The sequence below is a fragment of the Narcine bancroftii genome, chromosome 8 (genome assembly GCF_036971445.1).
Source record: "Narcine bancroftii isolate sNarBan1 chromosome 8, sNarBan1.hap1, whole genome shotgun sequence".
In the NCBI taxonomy this organism is placed as follows: Eukaryota; Metazoa; Chordata; class Chondrichthyes; order Torpediniformes; family Narcinidae; genus Narcine; species Narcine bancroftii.
The window spans coordinates 34,018,090-34,041,314 of NC_091476.1; the positions used below are offsets into that span (position 1 = coordinate 34,018,090).

Below are 23,225 nucleotides of genomic sequence, written 5' to 3' on the forward strand. Positions count from 1 at the left end.
AAATATGTAAATTAGGGGAGATACTGGGCTGATTTTTTTTGGTCAGGCCTTGATGCAAACTGGACAATTGATGCTTCCATTTTACACTCTGCTCAATATCCTTTGCCAAGAAATGTAAACAAGGTGCCAGTTCGCCATCACACCTTGTGTTGGTGTCCAAACAGATGTTATGCTTTCTATTTCCAATTCTAAATCAATTTTTATATTCAACTTTTTTTATTCTGACAGTTATATCCTGAGGCTTCTATTCCTCTTCAGGTAACACTTGCTCTATTTCCAATCCATGTTATAATTAGTTTAATTGTGATTGTGATTTTTTATTTACTTAAATATGAAAAGGTGGAATGAAAGGAAGAAAGTATTAAACTTATGGCCAGAAATAACAATGCAGGATAGAGCTGTGTGAACATTTCAACAATGCGCTTGGAACAAACTTACAATTGCCACTAGCAAAGCATTGCTGACAGAAACATCAAACAAAGGCATTTTCACATACTAGTATCCCACAGTATAATTCCAAGTTTACCAAATAGTTTTGTGCCAGATCTTTCCTGAAGCAGGGAAATACACCACAAACATTCTCGTGATCTGCTCCATCCTATGTACTGTATTGTTTGTGTTCAAAGGATGCTTGAAGCATTGGTGAAATTTACAAAAGTTGAAGTACAAGGAATAAAGAAGACAAACTGGACAGGGAGCAGGGAGATATTCTTGCCAGTTTCCTGGATTGTGTGCCTCACATTAAAAACAAAGAGGCTAAAACACTGGTAGCCCCACCTACAGCTGCTAGCATCAAAAGCAGGAATTTCTGCTACACTGCAGCATTGACATTTTCAGACACTGCTGAAGCAAGCACACTGTTTCTTATTAGCAGACTAAATTCCTATAGTTGGAACGATGGAACCTAAAAGTATCTTCTGCGTGGAATGTTCAGGATCAGTGCTTCAGGTAATTGTATGTTTTCTGTTTTTACACTTGACTTCAGGATTCATCTGTTTCTGATCACTTTGAAAAGTACAAGAATAGTGCATTTGGAAAGCCTGATATAGTCAGTAACATTACCTAAGACTTTTCATACTTAAGTGTCTAGTTTCATTTTCTTTCATCGGCTGCTTTTAACTATAGGCAATATATGACAGAAGAGGAAATGGACCACGAAGATGCTATTTAAAAGTGATCAATTGCTAATTTTCTACTTTGATGTTTCAAATGCCATCACTCTCCAATAATTAGGTTAGAAAAGCAGAAAGAATGCCTGAATATCTCTTCAATGTGTAATTAGCAGCATTGAAATTTGCATTCCATTATTTTTCATTGGAATACTTAGATACATTGAATACCAATGTTAAATTTGGTGAAGTTCTTTCAATTTTACCAACAGGTTAGAATGATTACCACTTCCATACAATTAGTACCATCAGAATAAAACAAAATCTGAATGAGAATACTTCTAAGGCTACCAAATTTTCTAATTTGGATGTGCACTTTTAGGCTTTTTTAGCATTAGTTATTCAACAAAATATATGAAAAAGGAGAATCAAGATTGGGAACTGGGATGAAAAATGAAGCAGTTAGCCAGTAGTCTCAAAACAAATGTCCTTATCTAGCAGTGTTGGAATGACATGGTCAATATGCAGTAAGAGAAAAAGCTCAATATCCACAGATGGATATTTTTTCCCCTCACAGACTCATTATTTATCTGACCAACTATGCCTTTATTAATTTTCAATTGCACTGATTTTTCAGTGTTTTATTTTATTTCATATTTTCTGCATTGAATAGGTTTACTTAATATTCAGTTCATATACTTGATATTCACAGAAGTATTTTACAATATTTCATTTCATTTAAAAAAAAACTACCTGCAAGCAGTCCTACTCCGAAGTTTCGCTGCTTATAACAAAGAAGCCTGAGAAACCTCATGGTCAGGCTATTGTTTCTTTATTATTAAAGTCACATTGTTCTATAATGACATCATTTCAATGAACTGGGGCCAAAACTTTCCTTTCTATTTCATGACGGTACTAACACCATTTTATGATTGGGGATAAATACGAGTTGCATCCTTTGGTACAATTATTTCCTGCCATTAGAGATTGGACAATCAGCAAGATTATTTCAATGCTGGGAAAAATTTCACGTTAGTCATTTGGAGTGGAACCAAACTGCCCAGAAAAACTGCTGAACATTCTGAGTTAACTATTCTCTCTTCTTACATCAGTTTGTTGTAGAGAGATGCCACATCATCCCCACCACCAGCAGACTGTCACCAAGGACTAAAATCCCGATGCAAACGAAACTCAGAATCAAAGCCCATCTGTTCAGCAGTTTTCCTGAGCTCTTTGGTTCCACTCCACGTGACTAACATGTGAAAGTTTTAAAAGTAATTTTATCCAAGCAGTGTAATCATCTTGCTGATTGTCTGATCTCTGATGAAAGGAAATAATAAATTTTTGGCTGATTTCTGTCTATTGTCATTGATGCCCTACTCAATGCCTTTGCAGCTGTCGGTCAGCATTCATTTGATAGCCTTCAAACCAGAGATGAGAAACAACTGGAAGGATACAAAATTACTTGTGATATTTCCTGTGTGATATTTTGTTTGGTGAGCTCATTGTCAGGTAAGTTTTTAATAAAAAAAAACGCTGGAAATACTTAGGTCAAAAAGCATCCATGAAGACATGTCAGTTTCATATTCATGGTTTTTCATCATACATGCTGTGCCAGTATATTATGTGCTTCCACATTGGGTATGTGGGCATGAAATCTGTCAATTCATGCTTCTTTAAAAATGTGAAATGATCAGGCTCCTTGCTGTCTAATTTCATCATTTCACTTCGTTTCATAAGCTTTTAACTAAAACCTTAAAAGATTTTGTAAGTTCTGTGTATATGACCTTGGTATTGGAAATACATTTGTTGCTTTAATGTGTAATCTTTGAGATTTTGAATTTTATTCATTGTTATTTCAATCAAGTTCTAAGTCATTGACCCTTTATAATGTGCATTACTTCACCACCACCCAAGATGTAAACAACCCTTCCAGGTAAGGCAGAAAGCCACATGCACCTTCTTTAACCTCATCTTTTGTATTTGGTGATCTTGATATGGCTCCTCTACATTGATGAGAGGGTAAGCATTTCACCAAGCACCCGCATTTTGTCCTCAATTAATATCTAAAGCTACAGATTGCAAGTCATTTTAATTTTCCTTCTAACTCCCACATCATATCATATGTCCTCTCCACTGCCAGCATGAAGCCAAACAAAAATCGGAAGAACAGTACCATCATATTCTGTCAAGGTAGGCCAAAGCCCACTGGAATGAGAATTGAATTCTCCAATCTTAAATAATCCCCTCTCCTCCACCCTTTCTCTCTTCTCCATTTGTCTCACATTCCCTCTTCTAAATCCTCTCAGCCCCCTTCACCAGTTTCTCTTCCATTCTGCGCCTACTCCAGCTTCTCATCGCCCGCATGGCCTTCCCACTAGTTCCCCTGTCCGTCGCGGTTCTTATCTGCCCACCCTCCCTTATATTGCTCTTCCCATCTACTTCCTTTCTCATCAGATTCCATAAACTGCAGCCTTTTCTGACCTGCATTTATCACCTCTTAACCTCTATCACTATCTCCACCCCTGCCTCGGGGCCTTGACTCTATTTACAAATCGACGCCTCCTCAGCTGGATCCACCAATCGCTTTCCAACTCTTGACTTACCTCTCCCTCTCACATCCTTATATTGATGGTCCACCAGAATTACTGCCAAAGCCATTGAGTTCCTTCAGTAGAATTGATGGAATCTACTTGATAACTCCAATGACTCCAAACATCACTTGTTAAAAGTTAATTTTCAAAATTTCAAAACAAAGTTTCAGAAATACAAAGTAAATATCGTCAACAATTTCATTCCGATTTTTGGGTAGCAGGTGGGCATTTCATCCTGAAGAGAAATTCAGTGGCAAAGGGTCCATTGATAGCTTCTTTTTTGGGAAGTAAATGACAGGCATGTTATGTTCATTGTAGAGCACTTAACTGTCCTCTGCACCACCATCTTCCACACCCCCCCACCCCCCCAACCACCACCAACTCCCCTCAGAATTCCTGTCCACCAGGCTTATGCTAACATCCAGGGCAAAGCTCAAGATGCAGGCTTTGAATGTGATAAATAAAAGTTAATGATTTCAGCTGACCAATTGCTTTAAACAAACATTTGAGGCAGTGAGGAGACAAAAATATTCACAGAAAATATGCAGCGAAAGCAGAGATATTTAATATTCCAATGGTACTTGCAGGTAGATTTTTATTAAATGGCAGAGCAACCTTCAAGCCCAAGGGATCTCCTCCTGCCCCAAATTCATCAGTGAATATGTACTATTGCTGTTAAAATATTTTTTTTGTTAAAAAGAAACATCCTCCACAGACTTTTGTTTCTTAGATCCATTAATATGTCTGTCCTTAAACCAGGTCTCGGTTGGGGCGAAGGTTCACAATAGATTGACAATAGTGAACTCTGAAGATTTCATCAAAGAACTTCCCATTTATGAATCAGGCCAATATTCAAGCCTGGAGCAGGTTATTGCTGGCCATTCAACAAGAGCCTTGTACACTCTCAAATCTCTACCCAGGTCATAGATTGTCCTGTTAATAATGGGTAATTGACACAAAGCAGGAAAAAAAAGAGGCCAGAAGTATTGCATTTTGAATACATCTTGCCAAAGTGAGTTCTGCAATAACCATATCTGCTGGTTCCTGCGCTTTTTCCCCATCCTCAGATAACAGTGCACACAGTGGGCATCAATGTCTCATTGGCTGCAATTCATAGTGGATAAATAGCAGGTGTATTTTTTTAATCCTTTCCATTGTCAGCATCTTTAAAAAATGGATTTGAAAACCTCCTTTCTTTGTGAAAGCAATGAACTAGGAAAGGCATTGTTTGCCAATGCTGTACACAAATGAAGCAACAAAGCTTCGCAGAATCAACATATCATATTTCTTCAAACAGTTTATAAATGTTGGCCAACCTTTGATTCCTGATAACAATGCATGCACACCTGTTGGAATATGGCCACCATCGAGCTGGGCCAAAGCATAAATGAACATTTGACAATTTTTACTCACTCCACAATTTTATTCGGCATCTAATCCTTCAAATTCATTTGGACATGCATCAAATATTTCAGAGACACAGTGCAGCACAGTAAACACAGGAAATTGAAATGACAACATTTGTGAGATGTGCTCACTCTCAATCCATTAACTAGTTATTCTGAAGCAAGATTGAATGTTTGCAGTAAAGTAGGTTAGCCACAAAAATATGCATTTCAACAGCATTTTTAAAGGAGAAAATCATTTCAAGGACTCCATTACTGGACAAAAATGAAGATTAAATAGAAGCAGGAGATAAAAAGGGAGGTGCCCAAAATCTTGTCCCTTTAAGCATTGGTTTTGTGCATTGGAGTAATGGAAAGGTTATTGACAGGATTTCAAGAATTCCATATTTATTATTGGAAGAGAAGGGAAGGGGATACATATCACTAGAATATCCTTTTCCCTGAATATTCAACTTTACCTAAAAGTTTATTTATAAAAGCAAGAGAAAAAATAACCCTTACAAGACTTGTAACAGGGTTTCCTGAATGAAGTCTAAACTCTGCTGACAACTAATCTGGACAGAAGTTGACTAAGTGTGCAGAATTGGAAGCCTCGTGCCATACTTGATTTTCTTGCCGTTTTTTTTTTCAGTTAGGCTGCACGTTCAGAACAGATTGTCACCCAGAAAAGTCAGTAAATGCTAAGCAACTGTTTCAAAAGAACTAGTTGGCACTGTAGGCGTGTTTGAGAGCATGTGACAAGGAGACGTTGGGAGAGGTTGGGTGGAGAGGGGTGTGTGTGTGTGTGTGTGTGTGTGTGTGTGTTTGCGGGTGAGTTGGGGAGGGAGGGCAAGGAGAGGAAATTTTCATTGGTGGGAATTCAATTGGGGAAATTTGCAAATATTTGATGGATGGAAGATATTGGTTAATTGGAATAAATTTTACACATCATCATTTCTCAATTTTAATTTAAAAAAAAATTCCCAGAAGTAGATTTTTGATGGACCAACAAGACCACTGGCTCAATAGCCAACAATCACCCATCCACATCCAAGTGTTCTTATCAACCAGCCTGTCAGGGCATAGCACAATTTCAGAGTCAGTGAACTCCATCAGACCCAGGTCACAGAAAGGTACGACTTCATATTGCATCGTTCAGTACAAAGTCTAGTCCTCAAGCTCTGTCAATAATGCCTTTTACCAATTTTCCTGTGAATATTTTTTATCCATTCTCCATTCAAGTTTTGGTGACATTTGTTGTTCCATTCAACTGAAATAATCTTCAAACATAACCTCCACCCCACTCAGTACTATGATTTCTCAATTCATCTCCAGTACAAGGTTGCAACTCTACTCCCATTCTTCCATTTACAGACCCTTGAACTCCAACTCTGCAAGCATTCATTCCACAGACTGGCAATCAACTTTACTTTTTATGCTGCACGTATTTTTAAAGATAGGAACAAATGTCTTCTTCCTCCATTCAAAGTAACTTCTTACGTTTTCCTCTTAAGATCAGCAAACCCAGCATTTCCTTGTTTTAATCTCAAAATTTTCCTTGAATATCCATTTTGCTGACATCTATTTTTTCCATTGTCCTTGTCATTTATTGCTGAACAATTTTTTTTCTCTCATTGCTCTGTACCAGCATCCTATTTCACTTTTCAAACTTCTCTTCAGCATCACCTTACAAGTATTTCTCCATTCAAGTGATCCAACCACTTCTAGCACAATATGTAATCAATAGTATACAGTGAAATATTAACACTTAGACAGATTCAAGTATTCAGCAAAGGTAGACCACAAGATTCATAAAAAAATAGGAAAAATCTCATAACTCACCAACCAACATTACCTGGTCAAGCTCTCTTCTTGCTGCAACCTTCAGGCAGAAGGTTCAGAAGCCCAGAGTCCATTCAAGAACTTGTTCAAGAACAAGTTTTCTTCCAACAGCTATCAGGCTCTTGAACCTTCATGTCTTTTTTTTTTTCTTTGGCTTGGCTTCGCGGACGAAGATTTATGGAGGGGGTAAAAAAGTCCACGTCAGCTGCAGGCTCGTTTGTGGCTGACCAGTCCGATGCGGGACAGGCAGACACGATTGCAGCGGTTGCAAGGGAAAATTGGTTGGTTGGGGTTGGGTGTTGGGTTTTTCCTCCTTTGCCTTTTGTCAGTGAGGTGGGCTCTGCGGTCTTCTTCAAAGGAGGCTGCTGCCCGCCAAACTGTGAGGCGCCAAGATGCACGGTTTGAGGCGTTATCAGCCCACTGGCGGTGGTCAATGTGGCAGGCACCAAGAGATTTCTTTAGGCAGTCCTTGTACCTTTTCTTTGGTGCACCTCTGTCACGGTGGCCAGTGGAGAGCTCGCCATATAATACGATCTTGGGAAGGCGATGGTCCTCCATTCTGGAGACGTGACCCATCCAGCGCAGCTGGATCTTCAGCAGCGTGGACTCGATGCTGTCGACCTCTGCCATCTCGAGTACCTCGACGTTAGGGGTGTGAGCGCTCCAATGGATGTTGAGGATGGAGCGGAGACAACGTAACACCTGCACAAATGACACAATATATTTTTTCATCACTGGCCAATTGTGACAACTGATTATTCTTTTGACTTTATTTCACACTTATTATCTATTTTCTGCTTGTGGTGCTTTAAGTGTTATTTATAATTCAAGTGTTGGCGTGTTTTACGTTACTGGGAAGCCGCAACAAGGCTTTCATTGCAACTATATATTGTACTGAGTGTATGACAACAAAACATTCATTCAGACATGTAAATGAGGTGAACAATAGTTCACATGGGTTCATTCAGAAATAAAAAAAATAGCAGATAATAAAAATAAATTATCCCAAACAATTAATCTTGAATGGATGCTTGGAAAACCTTTAGGAAAAAATTAAGAACAAAGGGTCCCAAATGAATGTCAATTTCAATGCAATGAAGATCTTTGGTGACTATGGACACAAGAGGTAATGACCACTTATATGTTCCAAAGTCCCAGAAAAAGCTTTTTTCCCCATCAAACTGAAATAGAAAATGCAGCCCTGCTACTGAAGCAGGGCTGGGGTGTGGGGTGGGTTGGTGGCAGGGGTGGGAGGGAGAGAGACAAGCAGCTGCTTACAAGTTCACCTGAGATCAGTCACAGGAAGAACGCTGGAATGTATTCTTAGAAAAGTGGTGAAGGGGCAAATGGAAATTTATTATTGGATTAGACCAAGTCAACATGGAATTATAAAAAAAATTTCCTCACAAATCTGCTGAAGCTTTTTTTTAAGGTGTTAACTGGTGAATGGCTAATATGGAATGAATTAATGTGGATTGTTTGGTTTTCGGAAAGCCAAAAGATTTTTACAAAACACAATTCGTGCACACAAGGTTATGAATGATTGTGAACAGTGCAGACAACAGAAAGTAGAAATAGGTTAGTGCAATGTTATGACAGCACCAGCGATCTAGGTTCGAAACCAGCGCAGTCAGTAAGGAGTTTGTAGGTTCTCTCATGACTTGTGAGGGTTCTTGCTGGGTGCTCTGGTTTCCTCCCACCCTCCAAAACATGCAGAATTGGAAGGTCAATTGGATGTAGTTGGGCACCACAGTTTTCAAAGACCAGAATGGGCTTCTACCGTGCCGTATCATTAAAAACAAGATGAATCACTTGCACATTGAGGGGCTACAATTACATTGATACTGCAGGGATCATGGTAGGAACACAGGCTGGTCACAATCTTTATCATTATGTGGATAAGGGATCCAAGCATTACATTACTGGTGGCAGTGTGAACAGTGAATGGACAGTGATATGGCTGACGGAAAAGTAAAGTGGAAAAATGTGTTGTTATCCACTTAACTTTTTTAATGAAAAAAAACATTTAAATTTAGACATAGAGCATGGTAACAGGCAGGGGTGCAGTGCTAATATTTTAGGTGTCGGAATTCACACAAAAAACAGGATCAAGGAGATGCCTGGAGTGTCCCCATTAGGTGCTGAAGCTGCTCCATGAGGTGCCGGAGTAATACTCCGGTAAGCTCCGGCAGCACTGCACCCCTGGTGCCACTTTGGCCCACAAGTCTATGCTGCCCAATTTCCACCCATTTAAACTACAGTCCCTGTACGTTTCAAGTGGTGGGAAGAAACTAGGGTCCTGGGGAAAAACCCATGCAGTCAAGCGGAGAATGTACCATCTCCTGACAGACAACGTAGGATTCGAACCCCGGTCCTGATTGCTGGCGCCGTAAAGGGTTTGCGCTAACCACCATGCCAAACATGCCACCCAAAAAAATTAGAAAAAAAAACAATTTTAAACAGGCAGTGATTGATAGAATTAAACAAGAAAGTCTACAGACACTGTGATTGTAGTAAAAACAGAAATGCTGGAGGATCTCAGCTGGTCTTTTCAGTGTTCAAAAATTGCCGATGTTTCAGACCTGAGCCCTCCTTTAAGGAATAAGCAAAATGATATTGATGTTCAGAGGAACTAGGATAACTTTGTATACAAACTTAGTGTAGGGTACAGGAAACAATTAAGAAGGAAAATGATCCAATGATCTTTATTGTAAGAGAATTGAGTACAAACATAAAATCATCTTCTGAGTGGAATTTTGTGTCCATGTCTGATCTCCTTGGCAAAGGAAATGTGCATTTGTAATTAAGAAAATGCAATGAAATTTTATTTTATTAATAACAGGAAAGATTTTTTTTCCCTCTGAGGAGAAAGTAAATTGACTGACCATAAATACTTTCAAGTTCAGAGTGTGATTGGAATTTGTGGAGGGGTACATCTCTTGACAGATGATTCAAGGATGACATTTTGGGAATCAGGTATTGGAATGAAGCAATTCCTTTGATCATGGGGTAGATAGAATTGAAAAGTTTTCATCCCACCAGCTTCTGGTTTCATTCAAAAGGAGCAGACAGACTGGCTCCCTCTTGGTGTACATTTTAATGCCCATCAATACTTGTCTTGCTGCTGACAACTCCTTATCAGGATTTTTTTTATCTGAATGAATTGGTTACAACAACAGATTCCAAAGTTTGAAGTAGGTTTTGTGGATCTCCATCAGTCAGAATCTTGGCAAAGAGACAGTCGGGATGTTTTGAATGAATTTCCAGGCAATTATCATTTGGATTTTCTGTCATTGCCAATCTTAGATGATAAAGTTTTGCCTCATTTTTTATTTTTTTTTAAATTTGATCAAACAGCACAGTAACAGGCCATTTTGGCCCATGAGCTCGTGCCGCCCAATTACAACCAAATGAACAGTACGTTTTAGAACAAACCTGAGGCAAACTTGCAAAATGCACGAAGCTCAAGAGGTTATAGGTGATAAGTTTCCTCACCAATTTTATCTGCCTGACATCTTCAAGTCAAATCAAGTCAAGTTTATTGTCACCTGATTGTACAAGTACAACCTGATGAAACGGTGTTCTCTGGTCCTCGGTGAGACATAAAACAACACACATATGCAGGACAAGTATTCATATATACAAATAGATAAATAACTCAGTTTCATAAACATGAGAATCTTGGATGATCAGTGAGAGCAATTCCTTTGGTCGTTCAGAATTCTCACTGCCTGTGGGTAGAAGCTGTTTCTCAGCTTCTTGGTGTTGGGTCTGGCATTCTGGTATCTCTTTCCCAATGAAAGCAGCTAAAAGATTCTGTGTGCGGGTTGGAAGGGATCCTCAATGATTTTGCATGCCCTCTTCAGTCAAGGATCCCTGTAGATCGCATCGATAGTGGGGGAGAGGGAGATTCCAGTGATCCTCTCTGCCACTCTTATGGTCCTGTCAATTGGCCTCTGATCCATTTCTCTGCAGCAGCCATACCATACTGTGATGCAACAAGTCAGATGATCTCAATAGAGCTCCTATAGAAGGTTTGACATAATGGTGGCCGGTAGACTTTCCCATTTCCATCTTCTCAGAAAGTGTAGTTGCTGTGGAACCTTCCTGACAAGAGATGTTGTGTGTCCACGATGGGCCACTTGTTAAGGGGACTCCAAGGAGTTTCTTCACTACAGATTAGTTAATGTGTAGTAGAGGATGGTCATTCCTGGTCCTCCTAAAGTCCAAAATCATCTCCTTATCTTATCCATGTTGAGAATCAGTTTGCTACTTTCGCATCATATTACAAGATTTTCCACCTCTTCTCTGTCATGTGACTCATTGCCGTTGCTGATGAGGCCAACTACTGTTGTGGCATCTGCAAACTTGGTTACTCTGTGGAACTGGAGCTGGCATTACAGTCTTCGGTCAGTTTCGTGAACAGGAGCAGGCTGCACACAGAGCCTTGAGGTACGCCAGTGCTCAGCGTGTCAGTGTTCGATGTTCTGCTACCAACCCAGACAGACTGTGGTCTTTCCATTAGGAAGTCCAGGAGCCAGTTATAGTGAGGGGTGTTGAATCCCAGCAAGGACAGCTTCTCCACCACCTTCATTGTAAAGTACTTAACTGAGGAAAATCCAGTCTCCACTATCATTCTTGATCAGGAAGGATTCAAACATGAATTATTGACGATGCAGCTCCACATCTGAACTATTGTCTGAAATATTAAAACTATACCTTGAATTTGATATCAATTTTAAATATTCAATGTTTAAGCAAAACCATCAAGGAATGGACGATTTTGTTCCTTTAAAATTATAACAAATTGCTTGCTACTGAGAAAGAAAAGTAGACTGAGCTTTTCAATTTGGCACAAAGGCAATGAAAATATAATTGAGATAAACAATAGTGCTTGTACAGATTCTTGTCCTGGATGATGCAAATTAATATTTGCTTGTCCCACAAGTTATCATCAATGCTCTACTACAACAAAGGCAACTGATAAGAAACACACTCTATCATTTAACATTAATCAGTTGAGCTATCAAACTCAGTCATTTTTAGAACTAAATGAATGTTTCCATGAGAACTCCAGATATATTTGCAGCTTAAAAACCACTCCAAATCAGTCCATCTAGTTAATAAGTTTGGAATAGTTTTGCTTATTCACAGAATTAACAAGAAAAAAGCAGATGTGTTTGATGTTATCAAAACATCTGTGATGATTACATCCACACCAAATTGTTCAGGGTTTTCCCCACTAGAAGCCCTGGATAAAAAAGGAAATTTGAACTACTGAGAGCCAGATTACAGGCATTTAAATCTGGAGATCCAGATCAATACCGAAGGAGCAGGTATGATCTGCAAAAAGCTATCTCCCTGGATGAAAATGGAAACAGCATCCACAATCAGCTGTGGCAGGGCCTAAATGCTAAAATCTGCAACAAAACCAAAGCTGGTGGAAAAGCTTCACTCCCAGAGGAACTCAATGCCTGATCTGATGACAGTAACAGTGAAGAACCATATACTCTCTGATGATCCTATCCTGACCATATCTGAAGATGACATGCATGCTGCCTTCAGGAGAGCAAATCCAAGGAAAGCATCCAGCCCAGATGGAGTACCTAGCCGAGTATTAAAAAATCAGTGCTGGCAAACTTACCAATGTATTCACTGATACCTTCATTATCATGGAATGGTATCCACTGTTTCAAACAGGCATCAATCATATTGGTGCCCAAGAAAAGTGTAGTAACCGGTCTTAATGACTATTGACCAGTAGCAATTACATCAAAAATGTTAAAATGTTTCTAAAGGCTGGCAATGAAGCACATCAGCTTCCATCTGAGCAGTGACATGGATACGTTCCAGTTCACCAATTATAACAACAGGTCTACAGTGGATGGCATCGCATTGGCTCTACACAAAGCCCTGGAACACCCAAACAGTAAAGATGCATATATCAAGATGCTCTTTATCGATGACAGTTTAGCATGTAACACCATCATCCCCTCAAAACTGATCAGCGAACTCCAAAACCTGGGACTCACTGGCTAATTGGATCATGGATTTCCTTATCTCCAGACCACAATCAGTGAGAATTGGTAAAAACGTCTCCGCAATCTCCATCAGGACCGGAACATCACAAGGCTGCATCCTGAGCTCCTTGCTCTACTCACTACACTAATGACTGTGTGGCTTGGAATGACAATACACCATCTAAAAATTTGCCAATTATACCACAGTAGTGGGTTTTATAATGAAAGGTATTGAGTCAACTTACAGGAAGGATATTGAAAACTTGGATGAATGGTGCACCAACAACAACCTTGCACTTAATGTCACCAAAATTAAGCAACTGATTGTTGACTTCAGGAAAGGAAAGCCAGAAGTATACAATCCAGTGATCATTGAGGGAATCAAAGATGGAGAGGATGAACAAATTTAATTTCTTGGGAATCACGATCTCAGAGGATCTTTCTTAGGTCCAACTCACTATGGCATCGTGAAGAAAACATGTTAGCACCTCTACTTCCTCAGGAGTTTGTGGAGGTTTAATGTGGCAAATTTCTCGATGTGTGATGGAAAGTACATTGACTGGCTATATCACAGTCTAGTACGGGACACCAATACACCTGCAAGGGGTCACAGCCCAGGATATCACAGGCAAACCCTACCCACTATCAAGAACATCTACAGGAAACACTGCCAGGGGAGAGAAGCAGCTATCATCAACAATCCACACCATCCATCACATGCTCTGTTCTTGCTGCTACCATCATGAAAGTGGTATAGGTGCCACATGACACGCACCACCAGCTGTTCCCCATCCACAATCAGTAACAAACTCAATCAGGGACTCATTTAAAGACTGTTACTTGTGCACTTAATTGATTTTTTTATTCTCTCTCTATTGCAGAGTCAGTTTGTTTACATTCATTATCTGTTTACTGCTTTTTATTTCTTTACATGTATACACAGTGTGCAGCTATTTTTGAAATACCAATAAGTGGCGATTCTGCCTTGCCAGCAGAAAAAAAGGAACCTTAGTGTTGGTTGTGATTGTCATGTCAGCACTTGAAATCTGATATCTGAACTTCCAAGATTCAATGTATAGATAATGTCTATAAGTCAAATTCCAAGTCATCATCGACTTTTGAAGAATTCAGGTTAGTAGGCCTTGCCTTTAACATCTCTAAAACATCAACTCCCAACTGTCCTTCTGTGAATCACCATCCTCCAGCAATAAAGGTTCATGACAAGATTTTGGAAAATAGACTGCTTCATATATCTCAAAAGCCATTTGTGAACAGTGTTGGCATTCACCTTTGACCCCAATGTGCCAGCACCACCATTATACTTCCAAGGAAAATGAAAATCAAGCCTTCATGCCTGACATGAAGGTTAGAATCCAATGAGTAGTGGTACTTCCCATCTTTCATGCAGATTGGAGTACTTGCAGCAACAATCACTTTGCATTCTCCATTTCCACTGAGCTGCTAGCAGGAAAAGCAAACCAATGCCAATTGGATCATGTGCTGGTCCTATTTACATATAATGCCATCTTTTTCAAACATTTTTTTTCAGAACATGTTGTCATTTTAATTTCTGGGAATAATGCTAGACAAAACATCCATCCCAGTGGTTCTCAACCTTTTTCTGTCCACTCACATACCACTTTAATTATTGCCTATGCCATAGGTGCTCAGTGATTAGTAAGGGATTTCTTACTAATTGTGGTATGTGTGTGGAAAGAAAATGTTTGAAAACCACTGTTTTAATCGTAACTCATTGATTCATTATGTGCATGGTTTCACAACTCCAAAGGAAATGGGCCAATGTCCATTTTTCTCAAGCAAAATAATTTAGTGACATTTGGGTTTAGAGCAGTGATTTTCAACCTTCCCTTTCCATTCCCAGCATGGAGATTACTTAAAGTGGTATATGAGTGGACAGGAAAAAGGTTGAGTAATCTATTCAGTACATCAAAAATCCCTGTGACCTGTGAAAAAACTTTGCACGTTTCAAGAGAAATCTGCTCAACTTTTCAAGTTCAGGAGAATGCAATCCCAGTCTACTCATTTTCTCCTCTGAGAGTATTCCTTCTGAATTCTATTTTTTTTTAATCTCTTGTTGTCTATCTGACATTACTGGTCTTTGTTCTTTTCTTCTCCAGGAATGTAGACACTCATTTGCTCCATCCAAAACTCTGACTCGAAGGTATTACATCATTCCTTCAAAACAAATATATCCAGTCCATCTATCCTTTCTAATAAAATAGGTATAACTATAATTAGACATAAACTTCATTTCTAGTATCTTTGTTACTTAGTTTGCATTCTCTCCAAACCTTTATATCTATTTTGTTTCATGATAACTCTACAGTCTTGGGAAAGTTTACTTTTGTTATGTCTTTATTAAACTGTATTTCTTTGGAATTTGTACCCTCAACTCACTGTGTTCCCCTTCAGTACGATTAAAAGTAATTCATCAATAAAATTAATCCACATATTTTACAGTAAAATGATTAAAATCTCAAAGTGCTATTCAAATGCATTCTCTCACTTCACCACTATTACAATGCTCGGCAAACGACTCCACAAATCCTTCAAGTATATTTGTTGAGCAAAGTTCTTAGTGCTAATGACAATAGCTGGTCCATTGCCATCACAATAACTTGATAGTTCCTTTGGAATCTGGAGTTCAGGGGTTTTTTTTATGTCCTTATTCACCTGTGGTGCAAGTTTAAATAATTTGGTGATCTTTTATTCCTGGACTCATTCTCCACAATTTTGATTTTATTTTCAAGGTGATAATGTGAACCTCACCTAATTTACCAGAATGTAATACTATATGCAAGCATTTTCTTGAGGTTTAAAGCTACATTTCTTGGTAAACTTACCACCACCTCACATCATACACAGCAGAAATTAAAATGGTTGTGAACAATGGAGTCTAATCTTCTCCTCTCCAGAATTTATCCAGTCAAGTATTTGGGACTAGGCAGAGCAGAGAAATGCAAGTTTTCTTTTAATCCATCTTGTATGTTCCTATATCAAGTATTTTTGTCCAATCTGACACATCATTCTTCATTTTGATCATTTGATTCTCAACCACAATATGAAATCATAAAAAGGTCACAATTACCAAGGTACCCATACCATCTCCTGCCCACTCATTCCCCCCCCCCCACAACCCCACCAATCCCAGTCCCCTTCCTCACCATTACTCATTTGCTCCCTGAAGATTGTGATGAAGATAAAGAACCAGTGGGAAAGCTTTGTCATAATCAAGCTTTTATGTGCCACAGCTGGGTTATTTGAGATCTGCACTGTCTGAAATAAGGATATTCTGTTGTATTTTCTTTGAAAATATGAAATTCGCAACAAAAAGAAGCCATGAAAAGAAAAAAAATGTTTAAAAGCCAAGATGATAGATTCATATAAAAGACAATCAAGTAACTGATGCTTTGTTTTACAGAAATTTCTCTACATTCTTCTGATACTGTCCTGCCACAACATACCAAGCTACCTAGCAACAGAACTTGAGTATAAAGTGTTAGAGAATGAGGATGAAGGAGTATTTATTGGGAATATAACCAATGATATAGTTTCAGCATTGGATACAGAATGCAATTCACTGGCTTATAGATTTATGAAGGAAATGGAATTTTTCATGCTGAAGAATAAGAGTGGAGAGCTGTATACAACAAAGCAGAGAATTGACAGGGAAACGTTATGCCCAGTTGTGTTTCATGGTCGTCCTTGTACCCAGGAAGTCAATGTGGTCATTCTATGTGCCAACCAATACCTGCAAATGGTGAAAGTTAAGATAGTCATTTTGGATGTTAATGACAATACACCATATTTTGAAGAAGAAGTCTTGGAACTCTCTATTCCAGAGGATGCAGTTGTAGGAACATCATTTGCAATAGATTACTACTTTGCTACTGACAAGGATGCCGGGGAAAATGGTATTCAGAATTATCACCTTCAAAGCAATGAAAATGTATTCGGCTTGAAAGATGAGGGAACGCGTTCCATTGTTGTCCTGCAATCATTAGATAGGGAGACAAAGAATCTGTATGAGATGAAAATTATGGCAGTGGATGGGGGCACGCCCCCTTTAACTGGAACGGCCACACTTCTGATCAACATTCAAGATATAAATGACAATTGCCCTTTGTTTAATACATCAGAGATGGTGGTTCATATACCTGAAAGTATCACTTTTAATAGTGTGGTGGCACACCTCCAGGCTGTAGATGCAGATTTAGGACCGAACGCTGAAATCACCTATTCTTATGGTAACCGCATACGGGATATATCCAGAAAACTATTTCACTTAGACAGTGCCACAGGGCTCATCACATTTTCTGGAAATGGAAGTCCAGAGACACTTCCTGAACATAAGCTCACTATTTTAGCTAATAGTCCAGGTTGTGCCCCAGCCATCATTCAAATTACGGTGATCATCCTTTATGGCAGCAATTATAATCCAAAGTTGGAAATCAGCTACATCGCTAACCAGGCTGATGGTGTGATTTTCCTGAAGGAAACTACTCCTGAAAACACACCAGTTGCTCTGCTGGAGATGACTGGCCGTGATCATTATCTGAAAGGTTCACTCTACGTCAAAGGCAATATTCCTTTCTATCTCAAACCTTATGAAAGGTCTGGAAATAAACATTTGCTGGTCACTTCACGGCATTTGGATTATGAACTTGAGAACCAGTACAAAATTGTCATTAAGGCTGAAGACCCCCGTATCACCCATGAACTAGCGATTTGCCTTCAGGTCACTGACGAAAATGACAACTCTCCACAATTTCACCAAAGTTCATTTGAAATCTCAGTGGAAGAAAACAACGCACCAGGAGCTTTATTGCTGAAGGTTTTTGCAACTGATGCAGACAGTGGTCAAAATGGGAAAGTGGCCTATCTCCTGGGATCTGATGCTCCAACCATCTTTTCAATTGAAACGTTTACTGGGGTTTTAACTGTGTCTACCTCCTTGGACAGGGAGAATGAAAACTTGTACACATTTACGATTACTGCAGTTGATCATGGAACCCCTCCCAGAAAGGAGAGTACCATTGTTATCATTCACGTCTTAGACCAGAACGATAACATACCCACTTTCCTCACTGATGATTATACATTCTTTATACCAGAGAACTTCCAGAGTCATGGTGAAATTGGAGTTATCAATGTCACAGATTTAGATGCAGGCCTCAATGGTCACGTTATTGTGTCCATCCTGAATGGCAGTAGTATTTTTTTAATGGACAATACCAGAGGAATTTTACGCTGCAATTCTTCAGTGGACAGAGAAAAAAGTACCATGCATGTGTTTTGGTTGGAGGCTGTTGATGGAGGACAACCATCTCTTTCTGCAAGGGCAAAAATCACAGTGTTTGTCCTGGATGTAAATGATAACCCTCCCATAGTATTACTTCCTCAGTCCAATGCATCCTGGTTACTTGTGCCCCCTAATACACCCCAAGGAGCTTCAGTGGCTGAGATTTATGCTGTTGACTATGACACTGGTATTAACGCTGTCATGACGTACAATATTGTTGGGAGGAATGGCCCTGCCCCTCACATATTTGGAATTAATACAGCCACAGGAAATATCACTTTGCAGGAAGAACTGTTGCACAAAGATTATGGCTTGTATCAACTGCTCGTTAAAGTCAGCGATCTCGGGCAACCGCAACCGCTCCATTCCACCGTCATGGTAAATTTGTTTGTCAATGAGACCATGAGCAATAAAAGTTACTTGGAGGCTTTGTTACACAGCCAAACTCTTTTCACAGAAGAGAAACAGACTGAACCAAATCCGTGCCCCTTAATGCAGACTTTGGACTTTCCCTGTTCACCTCCTGTTATTCCCATTGCCGTTACAATGATCGTTGTCTCTGTAATTTTCCTTACCATTGCTCTTTATATGCTTCTGAGCATGAAAAAGAAAACCAAAAGGAAAGAACTTTACAAAGATGCCCAAATACCATTAAAAATAAACCTGGACTACTACACAAAAGACTGGAATGATGCTCAACTGTAAAGCTGATAGCTTGTTTTTTTTTTAAAAAAACAGCACAGACTGAATATAAATAAACCATTCCAAGAACATTTTTTTTTATTTTTCAGAGATCTATATAACCATTTCTCAATGTGTGTTAACAAAAACTTTATGTTGAATAAATATGGAAAAAATTATGAATGCTGATAAGGTAGATTGCAAAATCCAGAGTACTACGACTCAACTCAGTGTGCTGCACACCTTACTCGCGACTCTCTAGTGACGTCCACAGTATCAGTCTGGCATGGAGCAGTGTCTGGGGCTTGGACCATGAAGGAGAGAGGAAGAAGTGTGGCATATGCATTGATCTTTATACTGTTCTGGGCTGGGCATCTACCCAATGATGACACTTAGTGATTTAAATGAGCCAATGGTAAGGTGTGCACCAATGGTTGGCCTCAGTCCAACTTTGATTGACAGGTGATGCAACTTCCAAATAATTTTCAGACATGGGGGTCATGTGACCTTCCACAATGTTCCAGACAGGGAGACCATGTGTGGCTCCACAATCCACATATGAAACTGCGTCAGACCCAGCCTATACAAGGTGAGTCTGCTGAAAAGGAATCTACACATTCGGCTTGGTCAGCCTGTCCCCATGGGTGAGCATTGGCCTTTGTTTCAGATATCTGTGAATGTTTAAACAGTTAAAGCTATCTTAAATTTCAGATCCATTCTGGTAGTTACCCTGCGATTGTGCAGATATGCACTGCTGGTAGGACTACAACAACAATCATGCATGGAGCTCAGCTCATAGACGGACTGGCCACAAAAGCAAGCAAATAATTGAGATCAGGTTATGGAGAATTATATTTGTAACCTGCAAGGAAGGCATTAATGCCAAAAAAAACTCAAAAAGATAGCTTTGAGGCAAATTATTCCATACTAAACTTCTGGAGACATCAGTGGACACATTTCAAGTTGGGGTATAATCTAGTACAAAACTGACACCTCCAGGCTTTCATGCTGGGCTTTTACATATATATCACTGCTGCTGTCACATGGACAGGAAGTGACATCATCAGCGATGTCATCAGCCCAGATAAAAGCCTGTGTTAGCCACTGGTCAATTTCCCATTTTTTCTGCAACCATTTTGGGAGCTGGTTTGCTTGCTGTTAAGTGGGTCACCACACAATTTGATGCTTGTTGAGCCTTGGTTATAATTTGTCTGACTTACATTCTAGTGAATTCAATGATGCAAATGATAGAAGCATTAATTTGGTTGTGTATTAATAAAAGTATTTAATCACATAATCAGCCAAAGAATAGCATTTTAGTTTTCTGTCTTAAACAACACTGTCTCCACACAAGAAGAAAGCATGAATTTTTGGATCAAAACATAAGATAAACACACTGACATGTTAAATGAGTTTTAGAGCAAAATATATCATTAATTGGAGAAGAATTCTATGATTCCAACAAAATCAAATATCATACTTTGTATTAAGATCTTTAGAACAATTGAGATCAAGGATAGTTTATATTATTGCAGTTTTCAATGGATTTGGATGACAATAAGGCTAAAAACATGTCTCAATCAAACCAGAGGTATGAATATTTTTGAAAGTTGTCATATGTTGTCTCATAACTCTCAACATAAAAAGAAGTCCAGTGGATGCCATTCAGTGAATAACTGTTTTCAAATTTCAATGTTTTTTTGTTCAGCCAAAAGTTAATGTTCCCTCAACTTTAATGCTAAATATTAAACTTATCTTACTTTATACATCTCAGACCAATGGATGAATTATCAAGTTCATGTTGTCATACATCCCCTGAACTATGTGCTGATAAGGATTGACAATTATCATTATTATGCTAGCTTGTGCATGAATTTTTCATTTAAGTGCCTTTAAAGATTTAGGAATGTGTAGCTCCAGGAGAGTTGGTATCAAGCAAAAACTAAAAACACCAAGGGTAGCAATTCCTGAATTATAGGAAAAAATGGACTTGGTCCATAGGAATTCATTTCTATACATCACCATATCAAGTATTAATTTTTAATTCTTAACCAGCATTATTTTTCCAGCAAAAAAAACAAGTTTAATTCCCTATAAAATCTCAACTTCCATTTTTTAAGTTGTATATATCATAAAGAGATAACCTAGGAAAAGATGATTTCACTCTTTTTATGGGGGGGGGAATGAAGGCACATTATAGAAAATTTACAATACATTTGTAAATTGCTGTACATATTTTGCATGGATTATGATTTATTTATGTTCCGTGTTGAATAAATTTTCTGCTGTTCAATTGCTCAAGTCTCAATTTAATAAAATTTATCATTCTTAATGAATTATTGCAGATGTTGGGAAAAAATAATATGTTGGAAATGTTTTGCAAGTTAGACAGCATGATGGAGGAGAAACGGAGTTGACCTTTCAGGTCAAGAACATTTCTTCAGGTGGAATGGAAATTTCTTTCAATAGATGAAGGTTGATTCGTTAGCTTCATCTGCCTTTTTCCTTTGTATTTCTGATTAATTACTGTTGTGTGTGAAACCAGTTCACTGGGTCCCAAGGTAATGAGTCTGAATGCAGCTGATTGAACAGTACTATTTTGTTTACACATGCATGGAGTCACACCAGGGGTAAAAGACACATGTACGCACACTCACTACCACTTGTGGGTAGAATGCTTTACAATCAAATTACAACATACAATATCCACCACATCTTGATGTTCCTGGCAGACTCAACTCTTATCTAAATTAGAGACACAAGGCACAAAATACTACAGCTCCCAACTTTGTCTATGCACACATTACCAACGATCCTCCATCGTTGCTCATGGTTTTCAACCTGGAATGGAGCTCAGGTTCTCCCAGAAGGGAAAGAGGAAGACGGCTCGTGTGGCTGAAGAGTCTGGCCCAGAAATCAATAAGCCTATTTAATGTTCCAGATGGAGAGATCACATGCCCCTCTGCAATCTACATTTCTACCAGGTTCCTGACTGAGACGCTACATGCTCCACCACAATCCATATTCCCACCAGGTTCCAGACGGAGAGGCTACATGCCCTTCTGTAACCCACATTCCTACCAGGTTCCTGACAGAGGTTACATTCCCCTCTGCAATCCACATTCACACCAGATTCAAGACAGAGGGGTTACATGACCCTCCACACTACAATTATCCTCTGATGTTTGCTTTCCTCAAAACAAAAAGATTGCATGTAGTATCTCTGTATTCTACCATGCAGAAGGGGGAATGAGAGCCATGGTGCTGGAGTATTAAAGGCATGTTCCAGAACTCAAAACTGGGAATTTGGGAGTAAAATGGATACAAAAGAGACTAAGCCAGGACATAAAGATGAAATGTACAAGTTTCATAATTTTGCTGAGTCAGTGGGAGATACACCAAAATGGGATTGAGGGACCCCGATTGTATGTTATCTCCCAGGTGTCAGGGTCAGTGATGTCTCTAATAGAGTTCACAACATTCTGGAGGGGGAAGGGTGAGCAGTCAGATGACATGGCCTACATGGGGACCAATGACATAGGTAGGAATATTGATGAGGGAATATAGGGACTTTGGTAAGAAATTAAAAAAGCAGGACCTCAAGGCTGGAAGCAGATGAATGTGCAGCTGAAGAGTTAGTGCAAGAGCCAGGGGTTCTGATTTCTGGATCATTGGGATATCTTCTGGGAAGGTCTGACCTGTACAAAAGGGATGGGCTGCACCTGAACTGGAAAAGGACCAATATACTGGTGGCCAGGTTTGATAGAGGTGTTGGGGAGGATTTAAACTAATTTGGTGGGGGAGGGGGGGTGGTAACTAGAATGAGAGTGCAGAGAATAGTAAAGAAGGTCAAAAGCATGATGCTATCTATTCTGAGTTTGTGAAGAAGGACAGGCAGGGGACAAAACATAAATGTAGCCTGTTAGAGGGTTTGAAATGTGTGTGTTTCATTGCAAGGAGTATTAGGAATAAAGCATGGATCAGTATGTGGAACTAATATGTGGCTGTTACAGAGACGTGGCTGATGCAATGACAGGACTTGGCTGATGCAGGAACTGGGGTTTAGATGTTTTAAAAGAGATAGGATGAGGGGGGGTAAAAGAGGTTGGGGGAGTTGCATTACTGGTCAGGGATAGTATCAAAGCTCCAGAAAGTGAAGAAGCTGTGGAGGGAGTGTCTACTGAGACAGTGTGGGTGAAAATCAGAAATAGGAAGGGAGCAATCACTATGCTGTGAGTAGTCTAAAGGCCCCAAAGAGCCCTTGGAACACT

General features: G+C 39.2%; 1 protein-coding gene across 3 annotated transcripts; it reads left to right on the forward strand.

Moving 5' to 3' along the window:
* Nucleotides 1-806: 806 nt before the first annotated feature.
* LOC138740582 (protocadherin-20-like) lies at nt 807-21,247 on the forward strand. 3 transcript variants are annotated; one of them, XM_069893421.1, is made up of 2 exons: nt 807-954; nt 16,393-21,247. In XM_069893421.1, the coding sequence occupies exons 1-2, from the start codon at nt 898-900 to the stop codon at nt 18,976-18,978; spliced, it is 2,643 nt and encodes an 880-aa protein (XP_069749522.1). In that variant the 5' UTR covers nt 807-897; the 3' UTR covers nt 18,979-21,247. The 3 variants fall into 3 exon arrangements, 2 of the variants coding, with proteins under 2 accessions (XP_069749522.1, XP_069749523.1); XM_069893422.1 differs by having other exon boundaries at nt 807-948; XR_011343044.1 differs by lacking the exon at nt 16,393-21,247 and adding an exon at nt 2,222-2,453 and having other exon boundaries at nt 860-948.
* Nucleotides 21,248-23,225: the final 1,978 nt, after the last annotated feature.